We start from the raw sequence: 20326 nt of genomic DNA, 5'->3' as shown, positions 1-20326 counted from the left end.
TACTACAGGATCAGAGTTTCCCTTGGTGCCATGGCACCTCCTACATGGTACCAGGGTTGGAACCTAGAGTACATGCTTGGCAAGGTACATACCTTACCTAGTGAGCTATCATTTTGGCTGGGTAAGAAAAGAAATCATCACCAAAGTAGACATCTCACCGAATCATACTTCAGACAAAGTGCTAGTACAAAGACATGTATAGAATCCAAAAACTCCTAACAACAAATCCCCATTAAAAAACAAAAATAGGGAAAACTGAGTAGATATTTCACCAAAGACGATACACAGATGGCCAGAAAGCATATAAGAAATGTTCAGTGTCACTTATTGTCAGAAAAATACAGATCTAATCAGTAAGGTACCACCTCATACCTATGAGAGTATCATAGATAAAAAACGAATGACACTAATGATGGAGAGAATGCTGTGACAAAGGGAACCTTTTTGATTGTTGGTGAGAATGTAAATCAACTAGGAAAAATATGAAAATTCCTCAAAATATTAAAAGTAGATATAAAGGTGCAACAATTCCTACCCTACATATCTGAAGAACACAAAAGCACATGTCTAAAGACATAGCAATATATAATAGCCAATATTTGGAAATAGCCAGTGTCCAACAATAAATGAACAGAGACGGAAATTGTAGTATATGTAGACAATCAACAGAACTTTCTTATAGCTCAGCTATAAGAAAAATTGCAATCCTGGCTTTCGCCACAACTTGGATGGATCCTGAGGGTATTATGCTAAGTAGAAATAAACCTGAAGAAGAAAGACAAACATCGCATGACCTCATTTGTAAGTGCAACTGAAGAAAGAAAAACAAGGTCAACTTCAGGGGATCTGAGGATGCTAACAGGGCCATGAGAAGTGCTTCTGAAGGGAACAGTGTCCTTGTACCCTATGATGGAGAGAGATGGCACTTTCATAGTGGACGTACCTTAGTCAACAGTGGTCTTGTAAAACATTTCCCCAATAAAAACATAAATAACGAAAAATAAATAGCTTCTCAAACTTGGATGCACAGGAGAAGAAGCTGGGTAATCTTGTTAAAATGCAGGCTCTGAATCAGTTGGCCTTTTAAATAAGCTTCCAGGTGATACGACAGTTGGAGTAGCAATATATTAATTACTTCAAATATATACTTCCTCCTCCAAAATAAAAGCAAATTCAATCTTCTCATAAATCATTGCACTTCATTTAGTAACTGGCATCACTAAGGAACCTATTTGAAATTATTTAATTCGCATTTACTTAGTTTTACTATAAAGTCACTATCTAAATTTTTATTAACAATCAGGATAAAATATATACTGACAACACTGAACAGTTTAGTAACTCTGGAATACAGTATTTCCAAGGTTAGATTATTATTATTTTTTTTTTTTGGTTGCTTCAATTTCAGTATCTGTTTGTTGAGGAAAAGCTGGTTTACAGGACTGTATTCATGAGAGTACATTTCCGTATTTCTCCAGGCGGGCAGGGTATCTCACCCTCTTCAGAGTCATCCTCCTCCCCTCTTCCACCATAGGGCACTGGACCCCCAGTCCCCTTTCGGTGTTAATCCCTTCCCCTACAGTCAGCAGACAGGTCAGCTTTGTACTCCTTTTAATTAACTATAGTAGGTTAGGAAAATAAATTGCAAATATCACAACAAATTAAAGCAGGTCTGTTAAGAGTAATATTATAGATATTTAACTTTAATCTAACAGACAAAATTACATGTACTGAGTACTAAACTGGCAATGCTAACACAGACGAACTCTATGCCTCCAAGGAGCTCAAAGTCAAACAGAAAAGATAGGTAACAGAAGGACAAAAGTAAGATGATTTTAATACTACAAAGTAAAGCATGAGAGGAGAATAAGTAAGAACATAGGAAGATCACGAATAAAGACGAAAGGGGCCAGGTGGTGGCACACCTGCTTAAGCACACACACTGCAGTGCACAAGGATCCAGGTTCAAGCCCCTGGTCCCCACCTGCAGGGGGAAAACTTCACAAGTGGTAAAACAGGTCTGCAGGTATCTCTCTGTCTCTTTCCCATACTATTTCCCCCTTCCCTCACAATTTCTCCCTGTCTCTATTCTAAATAAATAAATAAATATTAAAAAAATAATAATAAAGACAAAGGACACATTTGGTGATTTTGTTAGATAGTGCTTAAGTAGCACCTTTCAATATGAATAAACTTCAAGGTTGGAAACTGAAGTAATGAGAACTCCAGGCAGAAGTAGCATCTAAATGAGCACTGTTGTTCTAAAGGAAATCACTGTTAGTTATAATTAAAAGCCCAGCACATTAAAATGTATAGTAGCTATATCTATTTGCCGGTAGTAGAATTAGAATAAGCAAGTTAGCGCCTCCTGAATTATGTTAGGTAAGACTCTCTTGGCTCTTTTAACAAAAGGAGCATTTATAAATTAATTTCTACTTTGTAAGAACTTATTAGCTCCCCACTACACACTTAGTATGGGGTCTAAAGTTCTGAATACGTATGTAAAAAAAAATTTTCAAAGTGAGATCCACAAACTATTTTTCCAGACAACATCATACTACTATCTTACAGTAATTTCTAGGTAAACCCTAAATTTTCATAAAGTGTGTATTCGCTTTTCTTACAGTATTTTTTCAGGCTGGGGAGGTAGCATAATGGTTTTTCAAAAGACCTTCATGCCTGGGGGTCTGAGGTGCCAGATTAAATCCCCAGCACCACAATAAGCCAGAGATGCGTGCTGAGAGCAGTCTCTCCCTGCATCTCTCTTTAAAACAAAATGTTAAAAAAAATAGTCATCCAAGGTCCTATGGGACCTTAAAATTCTACATATTCACCAACATTATGAAGGCCCAGTGTACCCTCTACTAATAACCTTTCGTTCTTTTTAATTGCCACCAGGGCTATTGCTGCGACTCGTGCCGGCACTAGGTATCCTCTGCTCCCCGTGGCCGCTTTTCTTCCTTCCTTCTTTCCTTCCTTCCATTCTTTCTTTTTTCTTTCTCTCTCTCTCTCTTCCCTAATGTTTAATGGACAGGACAGAGAGAAATTGAGAATGGATGAGGAGATAGAGGGGGGAAAAAGACAGACCCCCTGCAGGTGGGGAGCTGGGGCTCCAACCAGGGTGCTTGCACTTGGTAACGTGCACTTAACCAGGTGCGCCACCACACAGTTCCGTTAACTTCTTCTTACAGTAAGTTACTTATATGCTTTAGTTCACTGCCCACAGTAAGTTCCTTATATATCTTTAAGTAATTATTTCATCATACCTTGATTATTATGTGTGTTTACTCTTTTACTCTTTTGTTTTTCCTCAGGGTAAGAAGATGATCTTATTTTTCCCGTAACTTAATAAAAGATCTTATTTTCCCTCATTTAAACACTAGATATCTGATCCTACTGAAGAAATCCATCAACAAAACTACTCATTTATTCAAATAGTATACTTATATCTAACATGCACTAATAGGTATTTCTTTCAGTCAGAGAAATAGCTGGTCAACTCTTAAGAAAAGCTTAGTAACATGTTTGGAAGTACTGACCTATTTAGTACAAAAAAAAAAATGCATCCGAAATTCGTTACATATAAAAAAACTTAAAAACATGCAAAACTTCAGTCAAATTTAGCACTGTAAAAATAAACTATTGCAAACTAAAGGAATATTTAATTACAAATTTACTGGAAAGGTAACTCAATGAATGCTAATGTGCCCATTCATTCTGAGTCAGAAAACAAAAAGACAAAAAGCAGAGTCCCTCTGAGCTTTTCTTCTGAGCTTCATGTACTTATATGTGCACAGAATTATTGTTAAATATTTATGTAATCAAAGAGGAATTTCTGTTACTTAACTTAGCAGTGAAAAACTAAACATATAAAAGGCACATGGAGACCACTATGTGGTCTTTGTTTTGAATTTCTTTTTAAATTCAATGTCATTGGAGAAGAAAACTTGGGTTAGAATTTTTTACATTTCATGCATGCTAAGTTGGTAGTCTCTATTCAAATAGTACAAAAACTTATTTTTAAAAAAATTAAAAGTTGTTTTTGTGCATTTTTAAAAATTAAAAGTTGTTTTTGTGCTAATATCCCAAAATGACGTTCCCCCCCAAACACATATTCAGCAGGCTTATTAACAAGAAATACTACATTGTTTATTTATTTATTTATTTATTTATTTATTTATGTCAAACAAGCCATGTGGTTAAAGCTGTTTTAAATAACTTTGAGGGCTGGTAAGATAGCTCACTAGGATAGTACGCTGCTTTGCCAAGTGCACAAGCCAGGTTCGAACCCAGCCCTCTACCATTAATAACTTGGAAGAATGTGTTTTGTTTAAAAATTAATATGTAGTCAAAACTCCATGAAATTCTGAGGAAACAGAATTCCTCTGTTTGTTATATTAGCGGTTTCTACTCTATATCAACACACTCCATAAAAGGAAGTTAGAGTTCTGCACCTACCATGCTTACTACTCTGTATATAAACTAATGAACCTGTTTCATTAATTTTTGGGGGGGGGGGGGAAGTACTTAATCAACATCCAAGGTTTGTTTTGTGTTTTGTTTTGGTTTGGTTTCTGTTTGTTTGCTACCAGGGTTATCTTCTTTTGGGCTTAATGTCGGCACTATGAATCCATGGCTCCTGGCAGCCATTGTTTTGCTTTTTTCCTTTCTATTTCACTGGACAGGACAGAGAGGAATTGAGAGAGGAGGGGGACATAGGGAGAAAGAAAGATACTTGCAGACCTGCTTCATCATTTGTGAAGCTTCCCCCCTGCAGGTGGGGAGAGGGGACTCGAACCAGGGTCCTTACACATGATAACCTGTGGGCTTAATCAGGTGCACCACTGCCCAGTCCCCAGTTTTTGTTTGTTTCTTTGTGTTTCCACCAGGGTTATCATTGGGACTCGGGTGGTAGACTACAAATCCACTGCTCCCAGAGGCCATTTTTTCCACTTTATTTTTCTCTCTATTTTGTATTTACCAGGACAGAGAGAAACTGAGAGAAGAGGGGAGACAGAAAGGGGGAAAGACAAGACACCTGCAGACCTGCTTCACTGATCATGAAGCGTCCCCTCTGCAGGTGGGGAAAGAGGGACTGAACCTGGGTCCTTGCCCATAGTGATATGTGCATTTAACTGGTTGTGCTACTGTACACCCCCAGTCATTCTTTGATCATTTATTTATCATGCCTACAACAGATGCAGCGCTATACAGCTTGCACTTGTATAGAGTGACCCTACTTATTTCATGACATCATGATAAAAATATTAACATTGCATCCTTTATTTTTACAGTGCAAATCATGGCTCATGATACTTTCACTGATGGAACTGAAAGGGGTGGGATAAAAGGACACTTGGTGTATGATGGGGGAGGAGGTCCTGGGTTAGGGGAGTGAACGTCTCCCAGACAGCTATCAAAGGGAGATGAGAGGTTGTGCCTGGGTGCCAAAGACTGTACTATAAACCATTAACACACACACCCCAATTTTAAGAAAACAATGTTTTAAAAACAATGAAAAACAAAAATTTTAAGAAAACAATGTTTTAAAAAACATCACAGACCTTATATAATTTGAAATTGGTCAGAAAACACTCCAAACATAAGTGCTATTACTAAAAGTACATGATGACCTATTTGAGATACAGCTACTAATCACTCATCTTCAAGAAACAGGCTATTTGTCAAACTAAAATTATTTCAGTCCTATTTTCTTCATTTAATTTTAATTAAACTATTTTAGATGCATAAAATGATTTCCAAAAGACCTTAAGAACAAGTAAGTTAACAAAATACAGCAAGTAGAACAAATCTTGTTGCATACATATGTTTTAATGATGTAGGATTATTTCACTATCAAGCAGATCACTACCTGGAAACTCTTTGAGATTCCTTATCTATAAACTTGTTATGTAATAAAGAGTGATTAAAATAATCGAAACTTTGGAGTGAAAAAATTGTGTTCTTTACTTTCTTCCTAAAATAGCTCAAAGAGCCTGTATAGAACAAAGAGTAAATTTTATAAAACACTCTTGATTTTTTTCACCTTAAACTGAGTTTCTTTCCTTAACTGCTGTGGAGTTTACAAACAGAATGAGGCAAAACTGACACTATTTGATGATCAAACATACCAATAAGGGCAAAGGCACCAAGGTGATTCTATTGTTCCTTTAATCAGGAGTACACAAGGTGAGATGTGGAACTGGAGTCCTGGGATTGTGTAACTTATCTTTTAAAGAGCACGCCACCAAAAATGGTAACATTTCACCATTTTGGCAAAGCAGTAAGTTCAAATATTTTAACATGCCTGGGAAGAATGTGATGCATACATAAAAACATTTCCTCTCTTTAATCAACTATAACATGACATATTAATTATGAAAGTGATGATGTTAACATTTTCACATCGAATAATTATATTGTGACTTTATATTAAATATTTGTTTATAAAAGTTAATTTTCATGTGTGAGTTTAAACTTAAGATGACAAACTTAATAGAACTTTAATCCTAAATCCAAGTCTTCTTGTCTCTTTCAAAGTTAAAGATTTTAAAATAAATGATTAAATAAAGGTTAAGGTGTTATAAGTTCAAGAAATTTTTTTAAAATAAACTCAATATTTTTCAGTTATAGGCATTTTATTTTTATATGATAGTAAATACAAGTAAGAAACAAATATTAAAAAGTAGGAATTTTGTAAAAAGATTTGCCACCAGAACTCAACTTATACATAAGTAAGGAACTTACAACCAAGTTTTTGTGCAATCTTTTAAAATGTTATCTTGCAATTCTATTGTGCAAATAATATAAAGCAAAACAAACCACATTTATGTTTGCTTCTAAATTTCTAATAAGTATTTTATCTTCTAGTTAGAATGTATCATTTTAAATAAAAACTTACTTGATCTGTCCCATAAGGCAGTATGTTCAGAGAAATGAAGACTGTCATTTTCCAGAGCTGTTTTCTGATCATGTACAGTACCTTTTGAGTGTCTATGAAATAATCGGCTAGCAAAACCTTCCAATTTCTGAAGAGCAGATGTACCTGTATACTGGTTACAGGGTACTTCTCTATAAGTTGCCATTCATGTGTATTTGCACTTTACTTTAAGTAACTGAAAGTATTTCCAGAAGGAGCTCAACAGCTTCTTACAGAGAAGCTAAGAACTATGCATGTGTCAAACTTCCTGTTTGCTGGGTATTCAAACCACTGCTGCTGTTCTGCTTCCTGTTAATATAAAACAGCACATTACTGAGTCTTAGCAAAACTCAACTAGAGATGAGGAATTTAAAAGGCTTTCAAAATCATCCCAGAAGCCTGTGTGTATGTTTTAATGTTCATATACAGCATAATAAGAAAATTAAATACACAGCTTTATATAGAAGTAGAAAGGTATAAAATAGTAAGGACAACTAGTTAAACATGTATGTCTATCCTATACAAGTAACTGAAGGCAAAACTGTTCACATTCTAAATATTTATTTTAAATAGTGTGGATTCTTTTCCCCCAAGGAATGAACAAATGATACAGATTTATGAATCTACTAAAAACAGCTCACTTTTTATTGAAAAGTGGTACAGGATATTACAAAACTCTTGCAAAACAAATTTAAAACACAAAACTAAGAAGAAAACTGAACTAGCATAAAGAACTGAATGTTGCTAACTCATTAAGTCTAATAAATCAGGAAGTACAAAAAAACAGTATTTAAGTATTATTTATTAAACTTATAATCTTCTGACAAGTGCCTACCAGCACTACATATAAAACCAATCGAATATAAGCACAAAGCATAAAATTTTAATTATATAAAAATCATTTACAACAAGAAATTTCAGTTAAGAGGAAAATACTTCTACTTGGCAAAGACAAGCTAATTTTTAAAAAACTTAAGCACTAAAGATTGATGCTGAACTGATTTCTGAATTACGCATATACTTTGAAACAGTTTTTAATTTTAAGTAAATAAGATTTGCCATTGTCCATTTATAGGAAAAATGCAACCTGTAGCATTTAACAATGAATTGAGTACTTCCTCTTGACACTACTGGATGAATAATTTGCTTCGTTTTCACTTTAGAAATTCTAAATATGGAGATATATATATATATACAGGAAAAAATGAGGGGAGAAGGAAGTCTTTTTAAAAAATTCACCCAAAGATTATCTTAGTACAGAATTTCTGTCAACTGTTGACAAATACTATGAATAGAAAATATATATTTAGGGGGACAGGCTGTAGCGAAGCGGGTTAAGCACACGCGGCGCAAAGCACAAGGACCGGTCTAAGGATCCCGGTTCGAGTACCCGGCTCCCCACCTGCAAGGGAGTCGCTTCACAGGCAGTGAAGCAGGTCTGCAGGTGTCTATCTTTCTCTCCCCCTCTCTGTCTTCCCCTCCTCTTTCCATTTCTCTCTGTCTTATCCAACAACGAATGACATCAACAACAACAATAATAACCACAAGGCTACAATAAGGGCAACAAAGGGGGGGAAGGCCTCCAGGAGCAGTGGATTCATGGTGCAGGCACCTGAGCCCTAACAATAACCCTGGAGGCAAATAAAAAAAAAAAATATATATATATATATATATATATATATATATATATATATATATATATTCATATTAGAACATACACACAACAGAGGAAACCTTAGCAAGTTTTGCCAAGGAACAGCAAATGATGAATATTTTGTTTTCTTAATAACATTAGGATCAATCTAAATAGGTAAAATCTGTAAGACTAAATTTTTTTTCCCTTTTGTTGCCCTTTTTTATTGTTGTTGTGGGATGCATTGGATCGACCTTCTCGTGGTGCGTCCCGTGAGTACCCATTTATTGGAGAAACTGACGATCCTTCCTAGCCGACTGAATCCACATGGATCCCAGTCACTTTCAAAGCCAGCAACAAGCAGCTCCTGACAGCTTTCAACCTAACCTGTTGACTGGCTACGGAAGAAGGGCAAACGCTAGAAGAATTGTTGTTGTGGTTATTATTGTTGTTATTATTAATGTTTTCCTTGTTAGATAGGACAGAGAGAAATGGAGAAAGGAGGAGAAGACAGAGAGGGGGAGAGAAAGACACCTGCAGACCTGCTTCACCGCCTGTGAAGCGAACCGCCTGAAGGTGGGGAGCCAGGGACTCGAACCATGATCCCGTCCTTGCGCTTTGCGCCACGTGCACTTAACCCGCTGGCTACCGCCCCATTCCGAAGACTAAAATTTTTAAAACAATTACTGATTTTGGATAGAGAGGGAAGGGACCGATAGAAGGGGAGAGAGACACCGGTAGCACTGTTCCAACTGCTCGTGTATCTTCCTCCCCTGCAGACAGGGATCAATCAGGAACTTAAACCTGGGTTCTTGCACACTGTAATATGTGTGTTCTATCAAGAATAAACTTCTTAAATTTGCAGCTTGCATATAAGTATTATGTACATATAATCATTTGTTTATCATTTAGCAAACACTGAATAAAGCTCTACAGAACATGAATTGGCTCTGTATGGGCACAGTGAATAAATTTCTATATTCTCTGATTTGTTTACTTGGGAGAAATTCTATTCAATATCAAGCACATTTCATATGTTACTTCATTTTAGTTTTCTATATACTTCCTAAAAAAAAAAAAAAAACCTGCTCCCTTATAGACACTGTTCTTATACTATTAAAATTTGTTTTCAAATTGTGAATCATTTGAATTCATAAAGACAATTCATATATTTCATACTCAATAAGTACATGCTGATGGAAAGTATCAGCTCATTTTTAAAAAAAATAAAAATCTAAATAGAATTATTATACTTAAAACATTTTTTATATATTTATTTATTTATTCCCTTTTGCTGCCCTTGTTGTTTTATTGTTGTAGTTATTATCGATGTCATTGTTGTTGGATAGGACAGAGAGAAATGGAGAGAGGAGGGGAAGACAGAGAGGAGGAGAGAAAGATAGACACCTGCAGACCTGCTTCACCGCCTGTGAAGCGACTCCCCTGCAGGTGGGGAGCCGGGGGCTCAAACCGGGGTCCTTTCACTGGTCCTTGCGTTTGGCGCCACCTGCACTTAACCCGCTGCGCTACCGCCCGACTCCCTACTTAAAACATTTTTATTTAATATTTTATCTATTTTTAATGATAGAGAGAAATGACAAAATACTGCTCAGTTCTGTCTTAAGTTGCTGCTCAGGATTGAACCTGGGAACTTAGAGCTTCAGGCAGGAAAAACCATTATGCTATCTTCACAGCCCACTTAAAGAGTATTTTAATTTCTATTATGGATATTGTCATATTTATAAATTATCCAGTAGGTACCAAGTTGATAACAAGAATGTTTTGTTTTCTTTTTTATTTCCTCTGTATTTAATTACTACATTTTACTCATTTTTGAGTTCTATTTCCACTTATTTTTACTAGTATATTTGGATTTCAAAAATGCCCTCTTATTTTGCATGCTTTCTGCTACTCCATTCAATCACTCATCTTTGACATGCCTAACCAAATATTATGCACATCGTAATCTCTTGCCAAAAGCATAGACTAATCCTAACATTTCTGCCCCATTCTTTACATTCTTAATATGCATCTAACCAGACATATTGTTTGAGTTTATATATTCTAGATTCCTAACATTAAGATTAATTTATTTAAGACAATGTTAAAATTAATATAGCAAATAATGAAAAAAGTTTTCACTAGATAATTAACTTGAAATCATTACATTTTAAGTCCATATACCCCCCCCAACTCCCCCCATAAAACCGTTTCTATCATGTTATAAAGTGCTAACAGTTGATTCTTTAGCCCTCGAACAAGTTTCTATATATGGTAATTGACTAGGAAGTTGTTGCTATGCAAGTACTTAACAGATTTACTCTCTATTAAAAAGATCTCTACTGGCATCTACTGCTAGAACGAAACAACTACAGCTCTAATTAAAATTAAATCCTTTCATGATTTATACTAATCTTTAAAAGTATACTGCTTGTTATTGTTCCTGATATTTTCAAATCTTTAAAATTTTTGCAGTAAGATGTCTATCCACGCACCTAAAATGTGTTGTAGTGGCATTTTGTATTTATATTAGCAGTTTAATTAATGTATAATAAAATGCAAGTAATCTGCATTATGAAACTTAGAAAGTCCTTATATTATCCATCCTGCACTAATTTTAGAAATTATAATTTTCAAGTTGGATATTTTACGATTGTCATAAAACAATGGTTTAGTTCTTATATAACAGTAATAAATATATTTACTAAGCACTCTATTAATATACTAAATGATTTTCAATAGCTCATTATAACACTTCAAATTAAATAAGCATGATAGTCACTCCCTACTTTAGATGAGAAAACAAGCTGATATGCATTAAGTGACGTGTCCAAAATCATCTGGGTTGTTTTTTTGTTTGTTTGTTTGTTTTGTTTTGTTTTTAAGGCTTTTTAGGTGGACTTCCAGGGGCGTAGCCAAAGAGTAATAGCAACCAGAAGTGGGGCAGAAACAATTTCAAAAAAGAGAATACCCAGAATCTCACAGCACAGCCTAAAAAGTCTGATGATCAGGCGCTTGGTTCGCAAGCAGCTGGGGGAATCTTCTTGATTTGTAGATACTGAGCACCTGGCAGAAGCGCAAGGGAAAATGCACAATAGGGTGGTCAGAGACCACAGTGCTGTCTGCAAAAGGCAAACACAGCAAGATCCTGAGCCTGGGATAACAGCTCAGAACAGGAGTGGGAAAAGAAGCCATGGGAAACCTTATGGAATCACCCACCACCCACTGAGGGTTTATCCCAGCTGAAGCTAAGTCAACAGGGAAGATGCTCCTGCCCCACACCACCAAAAACAAAAACAAAAAACACAAAAACATAACTACAGTGCCAACTGCCGACTGGAAAGCAGAAATGGCACCCAACAAAAACATGGGGAAAAATACAAATATTCATCTCCATAAGGATTATGAAAACACATCTGAATGTGATTTCAGAAATTCATTATGAAAGTCATTAAGGACGACAACCATAACATACATATGCAAATTACGGAATCTGTAGGCCTATTCACCAAAGAATTAAGAATTTCACAACGAACTTTGAGAAAGAAATATAGGAGCTAAAAGATAGCTTTGACAGCATGAGAGCTACCTGAGAGGTCTTGTATCCATAATAGTATCCATAATAAATGAGCTTGAGGATAGAACAGCAAAACGAGAACACAAAACCTCTACATTTTCTAAGAACAAAGCAGCTGAAGAAGAAAGATTTACAAAAGAAAAAGAAAAAGAAGAGGAGGAGGAGGATGAAGAAGCAGGAGCAGCAGCAGCAGCTATCCTCTGTGAGTTAGCAGACTCCATCAGAAGGAAGAATGTGAAAGTTTCAGGGGTCCCTGAAGATGAAAAGAAAGAGAAAGGAAGAGAGAGCATATCCAGACCAACTATTGTAGAAAACTTCCCACATCTAGATAATGGCCAAAAACTAGATATAATAGAAGGTGAAAGGAAGCCAAAGCTACTGAACCCTCAACAGACAACACCAAGAAATATAATGGTAACACTGTCCAAAACTAAAGACAAAGAAGAAATACTGCACACTGCAAGGGAAAGGAAGAAGTCGCCATACAGCAGCAGAACCATCAGGCTATCACTAGATTTCTCAACACAAACCCAAGAAACAAGAATGGAATGGCATGACGTTTTTACAATTTTAAGAGATAATAATTGTCAACCAGTGTACTTATACCCTGCCAAATTATCCTTCAAGTATGAGAGATAAATCAATTGTGTCCCAAGTATACAGAAACTGAAGGAATTCACCACTACCAATCCTGTCTTACAAGCACTAATGGCGAGAGGAACTCTTAACTCCAAAGGAGATAATCTCTGGTAGAATATAAATGGAAACTTATAGGAAAATAGAGGGCAGAAAGGACAGAGTGATATGACCAATGTGAGCCAGTCAAGGCCAACTATAAAAGGCCTAGACAGCAGAACAGCAACTCTTTCAGTCTTTGCCTCACCTTTGCTGGAAATAGAGGAAAAATATGATAGGTGCAATAGGTCAAAAGAAGGAATGAATATAGGATAACTGCATGTAAGTGGAACTTGGGAGACAGAGCTAGGTCAGTGTAGGGAAATTGTGAGGATGTGGTTGAGCTTGGCAGGGCTTGACCTGAAGGGTACATCTATCCTGTCAGTCTCTCTCTCTCTCTCTACTGAGATCAAGTGAGGAGGGACATGAGACCCTCCAAGGTTTGCCTCGTCTTATCAGACTCCTTGCCTCACAAAGCACCTTGCAGTCCTGATACTATGGCCTGCTCCCTTATTATCTACATAATCATTGTTTTGCCTGAAAGATCCCCCCTATTTCCCCACCCATTCCATTCCTTTGATCTATCTTCTTTCTACCCTCAAGACCCTCCCTGCCTGGAGGAAATTATTGGTCCTAAGAGTTAAAACCCTCGCAACAGTTGCTAAGGAAGTTCCTAACTTTCTCAGCCCTTTTGCCTTTCTCTGCCCCTTTCCTAATCATGTATGGTATTGTCAAGCCATTTCCGTTTCTGATTTGCCACTTCCAGGTTCGACTTTTAAAAGCTTTGGCTCTCTGATCAATGGAGAATTGAATCGCCTTGCCACCACCAGCTCTGTTCCTGGGTCATCTCTCTCGTGTCACTGAGTGAGTAGCAACCCTGGCTGGCTCCAACCCAGAGAGTACATGCCCAAGAAGAGGCACCCCCACACTAGCCTGGCAGGTCAGTAGGGACACAGGATGAAACTTGGACTGAGAAAGGGTTCTGAAACAAAGCAAGAAATTCTGGGGAGGTAAAGAAGTAGAGAGTCTGGGGGAAGAAGGGGTGTAAGGCCCCTGATTGGGGGGGAGGATAAAAGTGTGCAGCAGACACCTGTTATGCAAAATGGGATGGGAAATCACTCACATGTGTAAACAGATGTACTATAATTCAATAACCCCCCAATAAAATTCAATATTTTTTATTTGATAGGACAGAGAGAATTTAAGAGAATAGGATATAAAGAGAGAGAGAAAGAAGATAACTACTCATGAAGCTTCCCCCACAAATGGGAACTGAGCCTCAAACCAGGTTATTGTACTTGTAATCTGTGCACTGAACCAGGCACACCACCTCCCAGACCTCTGTCAGGTAGGTCTTCTAAATTCCTAGGTCAGACCTTCTTGAACTTGCACAAGTACAAGTAGTGCAGAAGTCTCACCCCCAATAGTAATTTTCAAAGAATATGAGTGGGAATCAGAGTATAGAGTGTGATTTTTCTGACTATACTATCCGGAATCTTAAAATCACCTGTAAAATGTTTCCATTCAGATGGTCATCTTACAGTCATGCAGTTTAATATCCACATTTATGTCTACATTTATGTTGGAACCAAACTATGTACTTCATAGATATGGAAGATTAAGGAAAAACATGGAAACATATTTAAATAACACTTGCTCCATGTGGAGAGGAAATTGCATAGACAAGACTGCTACTATTCAAAGAAAGATTTTATACAGTAATTTTGTATTTTCCAAAATGTTATAAATGAATTTGTATCTTTTATAAATGAATTCAGCCGGGGTTGAGTAGTAGTATAAGTGTACAAGAAGCTGGGTAGTATAAGTGTACCAGGAGCTGGGTTCAAGCCTCCAGTCATCACCTGCATGGGAAAAAGCCTCACCAAGTGTTGAAGGAGTGCTGCAAGTATCTCTTTTTTTTCCTTCTCTCTCTCTCTCTCTCTCTCTCTCTCTCTGCCTTCCCCCCTTCCCTCTCAATTTCTCTGTCTAACCAATAAATATTTTTAAAGTCTTAAAAAAAAATAAAAATGAACAAATTCAACCTTTTAAAACTGACTTCTTCCATTTTGCAAACATAGCAAGTTCCATTCAGTAGCTGACTTATTTTTATTACTAAGTTTTTTTTTACTGTATAGAATTATCACAGTTTATGTATCCATTAACAATTAAATAGCCATTGCACTTTTGTCAAAAATATCGATTAGCTATGCTTGTAACAGTTCATTTCTGGCCTCTCTGTTCAGCTTTACTGATCTAAATGTCAACAATTTCTCCAAATCATATTGTGTTAGTGACTGTAGCTTTTTAATTAAATCTGCAACCTAGACATGTAAATATTCTGATTTTAACCTTTTTATAAATTTTTTTTGCAATTATATAGTTTCTCTGTCTTTCCATATAAAATACATCTGTCTGTGTCAACAAAAATTATCTTGCTAGGACTTTGCTAAGACTGTTTATTGGGGCAACCTTAACTACACTGAGTATTTTAATCCTTGATCATAGTATATGTTTTCATTTATTTACATATTTGATTTGTTTCATAATTGGTAGCATACACACCCTACAGACATTAAATGTTTATCTAGATATCTTTTTTTAATTTAAGTACTGAGAACGGCAAATGATATTTATAATGGCTCATTACAGAAATAGGAGATTTTTATATAACTTTGTATACTGTTAGATGCTAAACTCACTGGTTTTATAAGACTTTTTCTTTGGAAGAATTCCTGGGACTTCCTATATAGTCATGAACAGACTGTTTTATTTCTCCCTTTTCTATCCCTATGACTATATTTAAATATTACTATATTGCACTAGTTGGGACTACCGGTACAATACTGAACAAGAATAGTGAAAGTGGGGGGCTGGACAGTGTCACAGCAGGTTAAGCGCATATGGTGCAAAGCTCAAGGACCAGCAAAGATCCTGGTTCGAGCCCCTGGCTCATCACCTGCAGGGGAGTCACTTCACAAGCAGTGGAGCAGGTCTACAGGTATATATCTTTCTCTTCTTCCCCCCCCACCCCCGCGTCTTCCCCTCCTCTCTTGACTTCTCTCTGTCCTATCCAAAAATAGTAACAGCAACAATGAGCAAGGGCAATAAAAGGAAAAAAATAGCCTCCAGGAGCAGTGGATTTGTAGTGCAGGCACTGAGTCCCAGCAATGACCCTGGAGGCAAAAAAAAAAAAAATAGTGAAAGTGGACATCTCTATCTTATTCCTGATGTTAGAAAATATTTAATTTTGTATCATTATGTTAACTGTAGACATGTCTTTAATAGAAGTCATTACTGGAATAAAGAACTTTCCTTTTATTTCATCTGAGCATTTTTATCTTAAAGTGATATTGGATTTTACTTAAAAGCTTTATTGTTTTAGCATTTGTCTTAAAAATATAGTTTAACTTCTTTGGTCTATGTGGTTTATTATTGTACCAGTCTTGAGTTACTACAACAAATTCCTCTTGGTTTTGGTATGTAACTATGTTTATGTGCTGCTGCGCTCAAGTTACCAATATTTTATTGAGAATTTTTGTGTATGTAGTGTTCAACAGTTATATTTCATGTGTTATATTTGATGGTTTTGAGATGAAATAATGGCCTCATGAATTAAATTGAGAATTATCCAATTTTGAGAAGAAATTATGAAGGTATCTCTTCAAATATCTGGCAAATTTTCCACGAAGTCTGGAATAACAGGCCACAAAAAATGAATTTCCTTCAATATAGTACTGTTCTTTTTTCTTTATTGGGGGGATTAATGGTCTACAGTTGACAGTAAAATATAGTAGTTGGTACATGTGTAACATTTCTCAGTTTTCCACATGTCACTCTAACCCTCCACCTAGGTCTTCCTCTGCCATCATGTTCCAGGACCTGAACAATATTCTTTTACCCATTTGCAGTAAGTATGGTAATTTATGTCTATCAAGAGATTGTCTATTTCAAGTAAGTTGTCAAATTTATGAAGAGTTCTTCTAATGTCTGCATTTCTTTAAATGCCTAAGTATCCTTCAGATGCTGGTAATTGCTTTCTTTTTATTTGGGTCAGTTTGTCTAGAGTATTCTAAATTTATTTCACTTTTTCAAACTTATTTTTCTTCATTATCATTTTTATTTTCAATTTTATTGATATGTGCTCTTGTTTTTTCTTCCCCTGTACTTTCTTTGGGTATGTAACTTTTCTAGCTTCAACATATGAAAGCTTAAACCATTACTTTTGGACTTTTCAGACAAGATTGGGTGAGTTCAGGGTGGTATGGCATAGACTTTTAGGACTGTTCTAAAAAAAGACTTTAACTCTATAAATTCCCCTCATTACAATGATTTTGGTACACCTCAAATTTTGGTGTGTTCTATTTTCACTTTCATTCAGTTCTAAAGGCTATTTTTTTTATTCCCTTTCTTTATTTACCAAAGGGTAACCAGTGGGACTTGGTGCCTATATGATGACTCCACCTTCTGGGCAGGCAGCCACTCTTTCCACCACCACCCTCATTCTACTTTTTTAATATATTTTTAATATTTTATTTATTTATTCTCTTGTTGCTCTTGTTTTATTGTTATAGTTATTGTTGTTGTAGTTATTGATGTCATTGTTGTTAGACAGGACAGAGAGAAATCTAGAGAGGAGGGGAAGGCAGAGAGGGGGAGAGAACGACACCTGCAGACCTGCTTCACTACTTGTGAAGCGACTCCCCTGCAGGTGAGGAGCCGGGGGCTCGAGCCAGGATCCTTAGCCGGTCCTTGGGCTTTGCGTCACCTGCTTAACCCGCTGGCTACCACCCGACTTCCTGCCCCCCCCCCCATTCTAATAGAGACAGAAAGGCAAGGGGGTTGGGAGGGAGGTTGGAAGGGGGAGAGAGAAAGAAAGAGAGAGGGAGAGATCTGCAGAACTGCCTGATAGTTCATGAAGGAATTCTGCAGGTGGGTTCCAGGAGCTGAAATTTGGGTCCTTGTACATAGTAATGTGTACACTCTACTGGGTGTACCACTGCCTAGCCCTTGAAGTATACTTTGTATTCCATTAGTACAGCCACTGCTTTTGCTTGGTAGTATTTGTTTTACTATCTTTTTGCCCTCACATTCTTTCACTTTTAAACACTTCTATCAGTATATTTGAAGTGAACTTCTTGTATATAGCATGTATCTGGGTCTTGTTTAGATGACTTACATTTAATGAAATATATTGATATAGCAGAATTTAGGTCTACTATTTTTTTACTTCTCTTATTTAACCCCTAATTTAAAAAAAAATGCTTTCATGGCAAGTATGAAAAGTACAAGATTTGATATTTTGATAGATAAATACAACTGTGAAACCATCACAATTGAGGTGGTAAAAAAAACCACTGTGAAAATTATCCTCATGATCTTTATAAAACTCTCCTTCCGGCCATTTCAACCCCCTTGGAAATCAATACTTTATAATACTATTTTATATGTGCTTTAATAATTTTTATATAAAATGAAAGTTTTTATTAAAATTAAACTTTTATCTTAGGATAGTTTTAGGTATACAGAAAAGCATGGAAACACAGTATAGAGTTACCACTTAACTCACATCCAGTTTTACTTCCATTAACATCTTATGTCAGTATGATAAGTTTTACAATTAAGTAACTAATACTGACACACTGTTGGTAACTAAAGTGAACAATCCATCCAAGTTTCCTTAGGTTTTACATAATGTCCATTTTCTGTGCCAACATCCCCTCCAGGATATCAAATTGGATTTGTCACTCATGGCTCCTTACACTTTTCTTGGTTGTGATAGCACTGATACTTTCTTTGTCTTTGTTGACCCTTTACAGTTTGGAGGAATATAAGGTGGTAAAATATTCTTAATATTTACGAGTTGTTTTTCATGATCAGATGGAACTAAATATTATCAATGGCAGGACAACATAAGAAAAGTGTTATTTCCATCATGTTATAATAAAAGCAGATACTAGCCAATGTGACTTCACTGTGGATATTGGCCTGAAAACTCAGACAAAGTAGTGTTTGTCATGTGACTCCACTAAAGACTCGCCAGTCCCTTTCCCTTGCCATTTTGCACTTTTTGGAATGAAGTTATTCTTTGTAGCACACACTTAATGGTGTCATCTTTTTCAGGGATATGGGACTGTTTTTCTGCCAAGGGACATATGGATAGTGATAATACCATTAGTGAGCTATATAAAATTATCAACTAAAAAATTAGTACTTAATGTTGCTATATGTTACTATAAAAAAAAATTCTGGTTGCTTTGGCAGAGCTAGACCAAATGATTTCATAGGCCATGTAAGATCCATGATATTCCCCACCCCTGCTTACTTCCAAGAGGGCAAAACAGAATTCCTTTACTTGGGTAAACTGTCTCTTCTCTCCAATTTAATTATTTATTCAATCACAATTTTATATCAGTATGAAATCAAGGACATTTACTTTATATTTGGGCTTATAATCCAACACTGTATTATGCGTTGCTCAAATTATTCAAATTTTGCCAAGTGGAAACTCAACAGTCTACCATATGCTTTTGTATATATGATTACTATATATAATGATTATTGTGTATATGTGCACTACACACATGCACCAGTACCAAGTAAGCACTTTCTCGTACCACAAACTGACCTGTGCTCATTTTCTATAGTCTTTTTGTTTCTGGAGTAGCCATTTCTCCAAGAAGTCCGTTCCTTTTACTGGAGAACAGCCACTAGAAACCAAGATCTAAGAACTCTATGTGGCCGTTGCTACTGGGCTACAGGTGCTTCTGGGCACTCTCAGTTGACAAAACAAAGAAATGTGTCTGTATCTAAAATTTTTTACTATCTTTTACTTACACACACACACACACACACACACACACACACTTAATACAAATGAGTTTGTTCTAGTATCTCCAGTTCTAATCTATCACTATATGACTCAGATTATCTTTCTCCAACTTATCTAAAAAACCCCATCCCAACAATGAGAAACATGCAATGCATATTATCCACTTACTTATTCAACTTTAGTATAAAAATATCAGAGTTTGGGACTCGGTGAGTCCCAATATCAGAGTTTTGGGATATAGGTATACATAAATCTTTTTGGATAGGTGTGTTGGGTTCCTTAGGATCTATCCCCAGGAGAGGAATTGCAGGGTCATAGGGTCCATTTCTAGCCGCCTTCTTTTTTTTAAATTTCTTTATTGGGGAATTAATGTTTTACATTCAACAGTAAATACAATAGTTTGTACATGCATAACATTTCCCAGTTTTTCATATAACAATACAACCCCCACTAGGTCCTCTGTCATCCTTTCTGGATCTGTATTCTCCCCTCCACCCACCCTAGTCTTTTACTTTGGTGCAATACTCCAATTCCAGTTCAGGTTTTACTTGTGTTTTCTCTTCTGATCTCGTTTTTCAACTTCTGCCTGAGAGTGAGATCATCCCATATTCATCCTTCTGTTTCTGACTTATTCACTTAACATGAATTTTTCAAGGTCCATCCAAGATCACTGAAAACGGTGAAGCCACTATT

The 20326-nt window shown here is 36.2% G+C and overlaps 1 protein-coding gene across 2 annotated transcripts in view; it reads right to left on the bottom strand.

Moving 5' to 3' along the window:
• Window positions 1-20326, bottom strand: part of PRKACB (protein kinase cAMP-activated catalytic subunit beta) — a 123807-nt gene that overhangs the window by 68846 nt on the left and 34635 nt on the right. Inside the window, exon 1 of one of the 2 annotated variants that reach the window (XM_007524723.3) lies at window positions 6902-7178. The exons of the other annotated variant lie outside the window; for it this stretch is intronic. Coding sequence (XP_007524785.1) covers window positions 6902-7085 — 184 coding nt within the window. The 5' untranslated portion in view covers window positions 7086-7178. Of the gene's footprint in view, window positions 1-6901; window positions 7179-20326 lie in introns of those variants that run through there. 2 annotated transcript variants of the gene reach the window in all.

Source organism: Erinaceus europaeus, chromosome 11 (genome assembly GCF_950295315.1).
Source record: "Erinaceus europaeus chromosome 11, mEriEur2.1, whole genome shotgun sequence".
Taxonomy (NCBI): domain Eukaryota; kingdom Metazoa; phylum Chordata; class Mammalia; order Eulipotyphla; family Erinaceidae; genus Erinaceus; species Erinaceus europaeus.
The sequence above is the reverse complement of the archived record's forward strand: the minus strand, read 5'-3'. Positions and strand labels throughout refer to the sequence as shown.